At 36.0% G+C, this 14,051-nt stretch overlaps 1 protein-coding gene across 1 annotated transcript in view; it reads left to right on the top strand.

Annotated features, from left to right (window-relative positions):
• Nucleotides 1–7,584: 7,584 nt before the first annotated feature.
• Nucleotides 7,585–14,051, top strand: part of LOC131149753 (pheophytinase, chloroplastic) — a 30,981-nt gene continuing 24,514 nt past the window's right edge. The window contains exons 1-2 of the mRNA XM_058100474.1: nucleotides 7,585–8,016; nucleotides 9,440–9,532. Coding sequence (XP_057956457.1) covers nucleotides 7,730–8,016; nucleotides 9,440–9,532 — 380 coding nt within the window. The 5' untranslated portion in view covers nucleotides 7,585–7,729. The remainder of the gene's footprint in view (nucleotides 8,017–9,439; nucleotides 9,533–14,051) is intronic.

Here is a 14,051-nt window from a genome sequence, read left to right as displayed (position 1 = left end):
ATATAATTTTATTCCCCCTTACTTGATTCCCTGAATCACGCCTGCAGGACTCCCAAAATTATACCCGTAACGCTCACCCGAACCCTGATTCAATCAAATCAACCCTAATAAAATATTATTTTAACCTTTCTTAATTTATAATAATTAAATAACAATTAATTTCTAAATAACTTATTTATCCTAACTTTGGGGCTATTTCTACAACGACCCTACGAGAAATTTGCTCTGCTAGACTTGTAGAGAATTATCTCTAGATTCTCGTGGTGGTGTTCGATCACCCATTTGACTTAAAATTTAAGAAAAATTGAGGTAAAAATGAGAATTTGTCTTACCTCAGGAGATATGCCCACGTTACTGCTACGACAAATCCACTTCGGTAGAAATGTCGGTGGCGGAGAATGGAGTTTGGTGATATTTTCAGATTTTCAATTGGAAGAATATTTGCTAGGAAATTGAAGAGAGAGAGTGAAGTGAATAGAGGAGTGGGAAGGAGAAGATGGACGTTGCTAGGGAGAGCTGTTGTCTTCGTAGGAAAGAAAGGAATTTTCCTGAAGCTTGAACAAGCTTCAAGAAACTTCAATCCTAATGTATTTATATATCCTATATTATAATGTTATCATTTTATATACTTATATCTATATATACACACACAAAACCCTCAAATTTCTTATTTTAATTATTTTCTTAATAATAATAAATTAATTAATAATAATTTTTTATTTTTATTTTTTTTTGGTCGTTACATTCTTCCCTCCTAAAAAGAATTTCGTCCTCGAAATTCGTAATCAATCCTTTTATAATACTCTAAAACTACTCAATCATCATTATATCACAAATTAAATATACTCCACAATTCTAAGAAAGCATATGAATCTAAACTCAAATCAATCTTTAATATAAAATCATACCTGCTCCTGCACCACGAGCAATATCCTTATCACCCGGAACCATGGTATACACACGCGCTGGACCACCACGAGGCAGTGGCTCATTCCTCTGGTGCTGATCAAGAGCAGGTGTGTTGTTCGGCAGTCCCTGACAATCTCGGGCCATGTGGCCATATCTGCCACACCGATAGCACTTAATGTTTCTGGCTAGGCATTCTCCCCAATGCCTCAACTTACAACGAGCACAATAGGGAGGTGACAAATCGTTCTAACGTCCTCTATCACCTCTATCAGATCTATGTTCCCCAACATATCTGTCCCTTTTCCACGAGCCTTGTCTGGTATCATCTGAAAAATAGGGAGGCATAGGCCTCTTCCTCTACTCTGCTATCTCTGCACTCCTCTGTAGACTCAATTCTGCCATAGTGGCTCTATCCACTAATTCTGAAAAGTTCTATACCTTCAGGACTGCCACTTGCTCGTGAATTCTCGATTTCAATCCCCTTTCAAACCACCTCGCCTTTTGGAACTCATCTGGAACCATAAAAGGTGCAAAACGGGATAGCTCCATGAACTTCGCAGCATACTGCTGCACAGTAAATTGCCCTTGAGTCAGGTGGAAGAATTCCTCTGCCTTCGCAGCCTTGGTGGTGGCCTGGAAGTACCGATCATAGAAAAGCTCCTTAAATCGACTCCAGGTCATATCCGTGGGTACTGCCCGCTGTTCCTCCAACAGCTTCACTGCTTGCCACCAGCGCTTGACCTCCCCTATTAGCTTAAAGGTAGCGAAGAGAACCTTCTATGCCTCAGTGCAAGATAATAATGCCAAGATTTTCTCTATTTCTTGCACCCAGCTCTTCGCTACAAGTGGGTCAACACTGCCCGCAAATGCAGAAGGTTTCAGGCGAGTAAATTGGTCAATCGGACAGCCCTGGTTCACAAGTGGGTAGTTCTGTCCTTTAGAGTCTCGCCTAATTTCTTCCCGAACCTGCCGAGCTAAACTCTGTAGTAGAGTGGAGGTATTATCTCTTCCACACTGGTAGCTCCTACATCATTCTCCCCTCTAGCATCAACGTCCTTTCCCCTGGAATCCATCCTGTAAACACCACATAAGCGAATTTAAAACCTTCATATCATATTAGGTACAGTTATAGAACAATGAATCAGTTTAACATTTAAATCCTCAATTAAAACATCAAACAACCAGCTTATCCCCAAATCAACCTAATTCTCAAGTTCTAATTCTGAGTTCCAGTCTCTCTACTCAGAAACATCACCGTCAACTGATTTACCGTGGTTTTCTGAAATTGACCGGATTCAAAAACTCACAGAAGTCCATCAATGGATTTCTGCCTCTAAGCTACGAAACAAAACTCAAAATCTCCTCTCAACATCCTAATCTACCCATTCCTATCCTTATCTTTATTCGTACCTTTACTCTGGTATTAATCAATCCTAAAGTCTGTAGAATCTATAACCTAATGCTTTGATACCACAATGTGACACCCCAAACCCACCAAGTGGGGCCCGGGTGCCACGTGTTCCAATCACTTGTATCTGATACCATAATTAACATGCACGTAGCGGAACATAAATAAATAACCTCAAATAAATACTAGAGTTCTATATAACAACCCAAAAACGAACACTACAACGTCTAGATATCCACATCCACAACTAGTATTTAAAACATAACCCAGTACAAATATATCTGTATATATATACCAATATCTCACAATACCCCAAAAAGAAACCACCAAAAATAATCCCAGCCTAGGCCTTCAAACTCGATCTCCAGAAGAACCTGAAAAGTTGTTAATCCACTAGGATGAGACACTTATCAGTAAGGGTTGAATAAATTATAACAGTGTGTGACAACTGAGTTTTAATATTTATATTTCAAAATAAACTGCTTCTCATATAACATCAATAACAACCGAGAGAACGTATCATTAATAACATCACTGACATCTAATATTATACACACATCCAATATGCACAAGTACATAATTTTTATGTAGGCGAAAGTCCCCAAGGATAGGGAAGATTACCCGCCCATACAAGTAGCTTTCCTCTGCTCTAGTACAAAAAACTACCTACCAGAGCACTCACCTTACTCAGTAAGCCCTTAGGTGAAGTATTACCTCACCGCTAGTACACACATCTTTATTATTTTAAAGGCAAAGGTTTCTGAGGATCGGGATGTCTACCCGCCCATACAAGTAGCATCCCTTTGCACTGATACCAAGAAACTACCTAGTAGAGCACTTGCCTTTCTCAGCAAGCCCCCAGTGGTATGTTTACCTCGCCGTATGCACACACATGCATTCACAATATGCTATACCATTATTTTTGTGCTATAATTAAATTCACATGCGCACAACACATCCACACAGGAATCATGCATCTCATACTTCATTTTCTAAAGTCCTCAGTACGTGGCCCATACAGAGCAACTGCGTACATGTCAGTACGTGGCCTACACAGGCACCTACGTACTTCTTATCTACACGTGGCCCACACAGACACCACTACCCACACAAGGTACATAACATGGCTCACATAAGCGCCATTATCCACACATGATATAACGTGGCCCACACATGCACCACTACCCACACAAGGTACATAACATGGCCCACACAAACACCATTATCCACACAGGATATAATGTGGCCCACATAGGCACCACTCCAGCTTCCGCAACACGTGGTCCACACAGGCACCACTATTCACCAGTATCCAATCCCCATGACTTACCCGTCAGACATCAGTAGAACAAGCTCCTTGACCTGTTAATGTTCTACCCCATATAAATGAAAATATGACAAGCTCCTCGGCCTGCCAATGTCATATCGTGATTTACATCTAGGCAATATAACAACCTCCTTATGCCAATGTTATATTGAGATGCATACGAATAACCAAATCAGTTAGTTCACACAAACACATCAATGCATTACCACACAGGTATCCAACATATCAATACATTCCCACACAGGAGTCAAACATAAAAATTCATTCATCATGTCATAATTATTCTAAACAACCCCTCATGCAAGCCCAAATATCACAGAAATTCATATTCTATTTATTAGAAAGAAATTGTTCTTATGCCACACGATTTTAATATCATAAGCAATTATCCCAAATATAACCTTAAACCAAAATCATCATTTTTCCAGTAATCAGGCTATTCTGAAAATCACATAGATAAATAATAAATTTCATATGCTCGTAAATAACTGGTTCATCTTAATAAAATACTGATATAATTTTATTCCCCCTTACTTGATTCCCTGAACCACGCCTGCAAGGTTCCTAAAATTATACCTGCAGTGTTCACCCGAACCCTGATTCAATCAAATCAACCCCAATAAAATATTATTTTAACCTTTCTTAATTTATAATAATTAAATAACAATTAATTTCTAAATAACTCATTTATCCTAGCTTTGAGGCTATTTCTACAACGACCCTACGAGAAATCTGATCTGCTAGACTTGTAGAGATTCATCTCTAGATTCTCGTGGTAGTGTCCGATCGCCCATTTGACTTAAAATTTAAGAAAAATTGAGGTAAGAATGAGAATTTGCCTTACCTTAGGAGATATGACCACATTACTGCTACGACAAATCCACTTCAGTAGAAATGTCGGTGGCAGAGAATGGAATTCAGTGATATTTTTGGATTTTCAATTGGGCGAATATTTGCTAAAAAATTGAAGAGAGGGAGTGAAGTGAACAGAGGAGTGGGAAGGAGTAGATGGACGCTGCTGGGGAGAGCTGTTGTCTTCACAGGAAAGAAAGAAATTTTCTTGAAGCTTGAACAAGCTTCAGGAAACTTCAATCCTAATGTATTTATATATCCTATATTATAATGTTATCATTTTATATACTTACATATATATATACACACACACACACACACACAAAACCCTCAGATTTCTTATTTTAATTATTTTTCTTAATAATAATTAATTAATTAATTAATTAATAATAATTTTATTTTTATTTTATTTTATTTTATTTTTTATTTTTTTGGGTCGTTACATAGGTATTCACTGTTTGTTGCATAATCATATAGAAGTTCCCACTGAGCATTTTTATCAAACAGATAGAGTTCAATGGGAATTTTTTTCCCTAGGAATCTTTATACTACAAGAAGAGAGGTGACTTCCAGCCTGATTAGGAGAAGCTATGCTGGCTATGGAGGAAATGAATGAGGAAAGAAAAGAGACCAAACCATCACATCACCACATCCTTAATTAGGAAATTATATAGACTAATTCTAAGGATCTTGTTCCTAGTAACAACTATAACCTAGACCCCCAAAGAAGGGGACAAAAAATAGGTCCTCTCGATGACCAATGTGGTTCTCTTGCCAAACCCCTTCACCCAATAAAATTGTTCCAAACAATAGGTCCCACGTGGATTATATGTGGGTCGATTTGGGGCAATTTCATTAGAAGGACCTAAGTCAAACACCCATACTTCGATGTTTTGGGGCCTCAATGAACCTTACAAAAGTCTAAACATGTGATCACTTAAACGAAGCACATCAAAATGCATATGATCATTGAGATTCTTGACAGTGGCGCTTGGCATGAGTCTAATAGTTTTTTCGACTCAAGCACAAGACCCTATTATGAATCACAATATGGGGGCTTTATGTAGTGATACATGTACGTGGTGTAGCTTTGCTTTGCTATGACTATTACAAGCTATGTAGTAGAGTCATACCAAGAAGCCTATGTGCATAGAAAAACAAATTCAAAAATAAAAATGATTACGAAAGAGAAACCAATAGTTGATACCTTTACTTTTACTAGTGTAAAAGACTATTAAAAAAAAAAATACCAGTCTAGCTGTATTTAAAGACAAGCTCGGCTTAGCAAAAATATTTTCTAATTTGCTTTTACTATATCAATATTACGTATTCTTTTTATTAGTTCGCTTTCCTGCACATCATCACATCCTTAATTAGGAATCACATAACCAATTCTAAGGATCTTGCTCCTACTAATAGCTACAACCTACACTAGTGGGGGGGGGGGGGAATTAGATCCTCCCGAGGACCAAGGTGGTTTTCTTGTCAAGCCCCTTCGCCCAATAAAATTGTTCCAAATAATAAGTCTCACATGGATTACATGTGAGCCCTATCAAGTGGGACCGATGGTTTAGAGTAATTTCATTGGAAGTATATAATTTTTTCTTGCCCAAAGAGACGTCATATAACTCCTAATATGACATGAATATGCTGCTTCTCTAAACCCCTTCATTGGCCTAAGTCGATTTTGGGTGTCAATTAAGAAACTAAATATCTAGAAGCTCCAAACCACCCATACTCCAATGTTTCATGGCCTCGATGAACCTTACAAAAGTATATCAAAATGCATGTGACCATGTGATCATGTGAACAAGTGATCACTTAACAAAGTATATCAAAGTGCATGTGACTACTGGGATTCTCGACAATGGAGTGCGGCACAAGTCCAAGAGTTCTTCCAACTCAAGCATGAGACCCTTATATGAATCACCATATAAGGGCTTTATATAGTGATTCATGTACATGGTGTATCTTTGCTTTGCTGTGACTATTGCAGTCTATGCAACGGAGCCATACCAAGAAGCACTCGGCCATAGACAAAAAATATTTAAAAATAAAAAAGGTTAAGAAAGACAAACCAACAGTTGATGTCTTACTTTTATTGAAGGGTAAGAGACAATTGAAAGAAAAGTAAGTTTTGTTGTATTTATAGACAATATTTTCTAATTTGCTTTTATTACATCAATATTAATTAATCACACTTTTTTATTAGTCCACTTTCCTTGAATTACTTATCCCGATGAAGTCTTGCTAGTGTCTGCCGCCGAGTTCATATAACTCATGAATGAACTTTAAACTAATGTTGGATCATTGATTAGATATAACCTTTTATAATTTCAATAACACAATAAATCTTTCTTTCTTGTCTCTCCATCCATGTAGGTAAAACTCCCCCCCCTCTCTCTCTCACTATTGCACATTAGTGAAATTCCTTCAACCTAAAAAATTGACTCTTATGATATTTTTTAAATTATTTTGAAAAGCAAGCCCCCTTTCACCAAAATTAAAGGTTCATTCTTATCACCATGACCTTAACACCAGATAAATTGTATAATTGCCAGTTTTTGATATTTATCATTGTTTTCGAGTCTTAGAATTGGACAAAATGTAATGTAAAATTTATTTAATTTATTTAAATCCATACAAACTTAAATTCAAATTTCAAAATTCATGCTGTCAAATACTATTTTATGCAATATTATCGCTGATTTGGATTCTAAAATTAATAAAGAGTGAAAAGATAGAGGCATCTTTATCTAGATTATAGAAGCTTCTAAACATTATTTATGTTCTCTAAATAAGTTTTTGAAATTTTTAGAATTACTCCCACTCAAATAGATTATTTAATACAGGATCAAATAAAAATATTTTTTTAAATTATTTTAAAAAGCAAGCCTCTCGTTCGCTCTATTATTTTGTGTGCTTAACTTGATCACTCGGTTTATAGTAATATACATTATAATCAGAAAATAAAATTATTTTTATTAAATTTAATTCTAAATATTAAGTTGCTCTAAGAATTTGATTTTAATTTTTCAAAAAACAGTTAAAAAATTAAAAGCAAAAATAGGAAACTCTGTTTGTTTTATTTTTATTTGTATTTTTATTTTTAAATGCTGCATGCTGCCACTCCTGCCATGGCTTGGGGTGTGGGCGGCAGCCACTGGGCCATCTTCTCCATTCCAATTTTCTCGATTCGCAAATGAGTGATCCTTATTTATCTTCTCTCTCTAATGGCGACCACCACTCCCCTACTGCCGCTCTCAAACATCGATTTCTCGGTCTCGTACTCCAGAGGAGGACGATGGAAGACTGCCCCGCCCATCCCTTTTCTCAGTACCCGTCGCCCAGAACTTAAGGTTTCGCACAGATTCTCAATACCCACTCGATTTGAGCCAAATGGGCGTGTGGTTCGTTCGCGCTCGAATGATTACTCGGTTGGTGACTCATGCGAAGAGCAGAGCCTCTCCGACGATAAACCCACATCGGCGGAGAACCCAGAACCTCAAGTTCAAAGCCGGTAATCTCTTGAGCCTGTTCGGATAATTTGTTTTCTCGAAGAAATTTCGTGTTCTTGCTTCAATGAGACACTATCACTGCAATTTTTTTGCTTCCAGCAGCAAGAAAATTACATCCAAAATGTTCAGTGGGGGTGAAGTATATGCATGAACAAAAAAATGTGCATTGTGTTTGTAAGAAAACTTGGAATTTTGTATTGAATAGGTCAATATTTTGCATTAGTTTAAGGAAAAATACATTTTTAATGGGAGGAATTGTACAATTAACTGCGAAATCAAAATTTTCTGGAGTTTCAAGCTTTCAGCGACGGCATAGGGGAACAAATGTAATTTTTTTTTGGAGAGCAATGATTAAATTATAGAGCCCTAGGTTTTTCTAGAATTTCAGTGCGGGCACCCTGCCCCCACTGGGTTGAATCTCTGCCGCAATCTAGTTTCTTAATTTTTAGGAATTTACATTCTCAAATTTTTGTGCATTCTCTGTTAGCAGTTGTGGGAGTGCTTCTCAATGCTTGGGATTTTTTTTTTTTGGCCGAGACGCAAGATTTCTATTGGGGGAAATAATGAAGTAAATAATGCATGCAAAGTTTGTCATCTTTGTGTTAAAAATATATATATGCAGTTCCATAGAAACAAAATATATTTAAATTTTGGTGAAAAAATGTCTGTCAAATGAGGGGACAGGATAAAAGAAGAAAAAACAGATGGAAAGCTGAATATTTGGGTGATTATGAAAATTTTGCCTTAAAGCAGATTGAATCACTTGACCTAGCATAAGGTGAATTTAATGACATTATTTGTTGACTGTTCTCTAGTGCTAAAATTCTTAATTCATGGTGCTAAATGGACTCTGGCAGTAAGGAGTTGTGTTATTAGTTCTGAATAATAAATTATGATGGATTCTTCAAGTTGCAAGCCTAATGAAGCATTCCCATGTAGCTGTTTTTTCATGAGCCCTTAATTGTTTCATACTGCAATCCCAAAGTCATAAAATTCTCAGCATAATACTTGGGAAAGCACACTGTTCATGTTCCCCACTTTGGTGCTGGGATGATCTCCACCAGCATTGGGAAAACTTGGAAAGTAGCATTTGCCACGGGTGGGTGGGGCTTTGTTCATTTGTCATCTATTCCAGGCAATAAAAATGTAACTTGTTCATTTGTCATCTATTCCAGGCAATAAAAATGTAATCCTTTAGATGCATTTTTCAAAGGAGACTGTAATGCTTAGATGTATATTTTCAAAGGACTTTTCTCAAATCTACTCATAGGCTCATAACATAGGTTCTTTGTGTTTATCGTGGTTTTGTTTGCTATCTGCCATTGTCATTCAACTGGGCATATTGTGCCTCTTTTGTTACGATGATGGATAGAGATTTCTTCTTGTGAAATTTTTGATGTGACATTTTTTTTTGGGTCTTTGTAGCTTATGGAATTGGAGAGGTTATTCTGTCCGCTATCAGTACTCTGGCAGCAGTGGTCCTGCATTGGTTTTAGTTCATGGTTTTGGAGCAAACAGGTCTACATCATTCACATGTTGTTTCTCTTTAGCCAGCAACTAATTGCTATAGGTATTATATGCGCAAATTGCTTGATATGTCATGCTTTAGTTTTATTTTTTATTGTACATATCCTTTGAAGCTTCAACTTTAGATTAGGATCACTGGAAGTAAAAATAGTTATATGGAAGGTTTAAACAGAAACATTCCTACTAGTCATATAAGTTTTACACTGTAACACTGGTTGCAATTCATTCATTTTAAAATTGGCATCGATTAGTTTTAGAAGTTCTTGGAGACCTTGATAAATTTCATCCAGTTGCAGTGCTGCATTGTTTTTAATTCTTTATTGCTAAGCACTTTGTTATGACTTCCAATAAATATTAGTTTGGAGGAAAACTAGGAGCAGCTGCCGCATGCATTCTCCTTAAACACTTTCTAACAATTGGGCCACTTGACACTATTTTCAAAACAAAAAATGGCTTTGTAAAAGAAATAAAAAACAGGTAGAGCTTAGAATTTAAAACCATATGAAGTGGTTACCCCCATTAAGACCAAGACCCAATCTCAGGGAGAGTGTATGAGGAGAGTGCATAGAGCATCTGCTTCTAGCATTCCCTCTATTAGTTAATGCAATATTCCAAGGTTTTTTTTCAATTTTATTTAATTTTGTGAGGGGTGGATTTACTAAAACATCTGTATGAATTGAAATATATTGCGACTTGGATGGTTACTACCTTTTAAAACAAATCATTTTTGGACCAAAATATCCTTAATTGCATCGTAAATGAATCATCTTTTTTTTTTTGTTGAATAAATTAGTAGAATTGATGATTGTTTATTATCTGATCCATATAAAATTTAAGAGAAAGTACAAGTAATTTCATCACAAATGAACTATCTTCATGTTTCTAATATTTTTTTAACTTGATTTTTTTTTATTTAAAGAACTTCCATCATTAATTTTGTCACATGGATTAATACGAAATTATTTTTGGATAAAATGTATATAGTTGATTTTGTACTTAATAATGTAATATATTTATCTTATAAATTGACATAATAACTCTTAATTATTATTTAATCAGCATCCAACCTATTAGAAAAAATAAAACTAATTTAATTTTAACTAGCCACAAATGTAATTTAATCCAAAATAATCTCTTATTACATTTATAATTTTCTAATAATTCAGTTCCATACATTAAAAAAGGTTTACATGCAATACTTTCATATGGGTTAAAACAATTATATCTTTATGTTATATAAATTAATATAGATGACTAAATTTCATTGTAATAAAGCTAATTGGATCCTAAAAAAATTCTTATAATAATGTGTGTATTCTTTTCATTTTTAGTTATTTTTTATTGAACTGTCAATTTAATTCTTTGTAGTTTGTATTGAAAGAATTTCCTGTGCCAATTTTATCACTATTATTATTTTTGATTGCAAAAGAAATATGTTAAGAAAGAGAATAGAGAAAGTTTCTATCTTGGGGAAGACAAGATCCTCAGCTGAAAAAACAAAATAAATGAAAAGAAAACCAAAAGGAAAGTAAAAACAGTGCAAAGCAGCACTAACAAACCCTCATTAAGAAAACCCTTCTCTAAACTCTTCCCTTTGTAATTGATAGAACTCTATGATCTCGCTAATTCCTGGTGACCTTTATTCAGTTTTCTTTTAGCTCCATTCAATCAAACTTCATTCCCTTCAGGATCAGCCATCCACAATTCCATACCATCCCAAAGATTTTGAGCAACGCATCTTGCTCACTGATGTTCTCTGCGGAAATAGGTAATATTCCATCGCTACACTGATTATTCACAGCCAAGTTCTTGCCTAGTTTCCCCCTCCTCAGTAATAGATGCATCCTCAAAAGCTTCAAGTGGAGAAGGAGGCACATAAGAAATATCCCTCGAGAGAATCAGAAGAGTCGTATGCAATCTCATCCAACTAATGGACCACTATCTCAAGAAAAATAACTATCAAACTCACTATCCTTTTTCGAGATATACCCCTAAATATTCTCCTTTCATAGATCATTTTTTCCTTTATCTAAGTCATACTGCAGATTTTAGATTCTCAACGTGAAAATTCCTAGAATCATCATCAATTTTTAAGAATTTGCCTATTTGGCTAGAAAGGAATGGCTGGAATGCTAGAACCTTCAATGGTTGATCTAGCTCTTCTACCTTATTTTGGGATACAATGGTGTTTTGGCGTACCTATGGGCTCTTTTTTAGTTGTTTCTGGGGGCTATCTCTGACTTTTGAAGAGATTGGAGGGCAGCTCTAGCTTAGTTTGTTTGTATTGTCGACATTTTTTTTATTGTTTTTCAGAGGTCGTCTCATCCTCCTTGGTGTGTAATTGTGTTATGATCTGTTAATAAAATTTTCTCTTACCCAAAAAGTTTGCCGTTTGGCATGTTTGAATTCATATAGTTGTTTACAAGAAAAATTTACTTACTTCCACTTCGTCCCTGCGAATTAGCTCTAATACACCTTTGTATCCATAGTTGTTTTACATTCATTTCCATCTTGTAATTTCCCAGATATACCTGCCTCTTGATGCAAACCATTGCTAAGACTCTCCTCATTCTTACCTCTGAATTGTAGTTCCTGTTGCACCCGAGAGTTCCACCCCTTTGTATTTATTAAGAATATTGTGTAAATTGGAAGACATAGGCACATTGACAGATCTCTCCTGCTATTTCTAGTATATGCCAAGTACATAACAATGACCATAATAATCTTAATAACTCACGCTTACTAACACAACAATAACACACTGCAATAATGCTAAATAACTGAAGTAACCAACACTCGCCTCCAAGTTGGAACATAGATATCATATGTTGCTCACCCCTGAAGGCTTTAGTGAATAAATCAGCAAGCTGGAATTCACATCTCACATGAGTGATTGTAAGACCTTCTGCACAGATTTCCAGCTAGCAAAGTCAACTTCAATGTGTTTTATCTGCTTGTGGAAGATTGACTTGGATGAATAGCAGCTTGATTATTACACATATAGGTTGAGAATGTGGAAAACTAAGTTCTTCAACATGTTCTTTAGCCAAACAAGCTCACATGTAGTGGTGCCCTGGCCTGATACTCTTGATTCAACACTCAATACTACAATTTGTTTCTTACTCTTACAGGATACCAAGTTACCACCAAGCACAATACAACACTTGATTGTGGATCTTCTGTTGGAAGGTGACTTAGCCAACCTGCATATGCATACCCTTGAACTTGAGTGTGACCTTGATCGTGATATAAGAGACCTATTCTAGTTTTACCTTTAAGGTATCTCAAGATACTAATGATTGCTTCGTGTGACTTGTTATTAATTCATGTAAGGATTTCACCATTTTAAGATGTGATTTCTTCACATGATTACATAATCATATTGTCATGGACACATCTTATTCTAAGCAATATCGTCATCTAGATTTACCATCGCAAGACATTCAAATAGCATGCATTCCAACATCATTCGACATAGTAGTGCAGTCTCAATTCAGTGCAAATTTTAATCTCAAACAAGTGCCAATTTCCAGCTTGGCCGACCACCACTTAATGTGGAACCCTTTCAGATTTAGAGCTTTTAACCCAAGGGAAACAAAATTTCTACTTGCTCAAAAATCAGAATACTATTGGCACAAACACACTAATGCACTATGCCGCATCACATCAATTCATTTTGCACAATAGGACATACCATACCATCTAAAAAACGTGTGTTGTTATCTACAGTAAGTAACCAGCAAACAACTTACAAATCCTTTCCCTGTAGGGTTCAAATACATTCAAGTTTCACCCTTTCCCTTGAGAATTTCCATTTTAACCCAAAACCTCTGAATGAGTAAACGAAAGCTAAGAATACCTACCTTCATTATCACTTTTTCCAATTTGTTTTCAGGTCTCTCTCTCTCTCTCTTTCTCTCTTTCTCACGCGCTCGGGCGCGATGCACACGTGCTAGGGTTTAAAGCAAAACTTAATTTTATATTGTGTTGTTGCTGGTACATGGCTAGAAAAGGATTAGGACAGCTCTGCCAAGTCTCCACTTCTGGGCTGGAAATGTCACATCTCTATTTCTGGCACATGATAGGCTGTGACTCCATCCAAAATCCTATGGAGGTGTTAGGCCTAGGGAAGAATCGGTTTTCACACTTCAAACAAACAAAACACATGCTTTATTCCTTCCTGCCAACGTGTAGTGCATGTTAAAAAGTGGCAATTTCTTTGAAGAACCCAGCAAGTGGGGCTTTGTTTCAGTCCAATTGAACCAGAAATTGTTATAGAAGTAAGGTGAGCAACCACAACCTCAATAGACATTCTTATCCCTCCTTATTCATACAAACCATTTTACGATGTGATTTCTCTATATGCATACATAATCATATTGTCATGAGCACACTCTTTATTCTAAGTAATCTCTTCATCTAGAGTTTCCATGTCAAGATATTCAATAGCATGCATTTTGACATCATTTCAACAAAGTCGTATTGTCTTAAACAAGTGCGAATTTTCATC

The sequence above is a fragment of the Malania oleifera genome, chromosome 2 (assembly GCF_029873635.1).
Source record: "Malania oleifera isolate guangnan ecotype guangnan chromosome 2, ASM2987363v1, whole genome shotgun sequence".
Taxonomy (NCBI): Eukaryota; Viridiplantae; Streptophyta; class Magnoliopsida; order Santalales; family Ximeniaceae; genus Malania; species Malania oleifera.
Note: the sequence above shows the minus strand (reverse complement) of the source record. Positions and strands in the feature narration are given on the sequence as shown.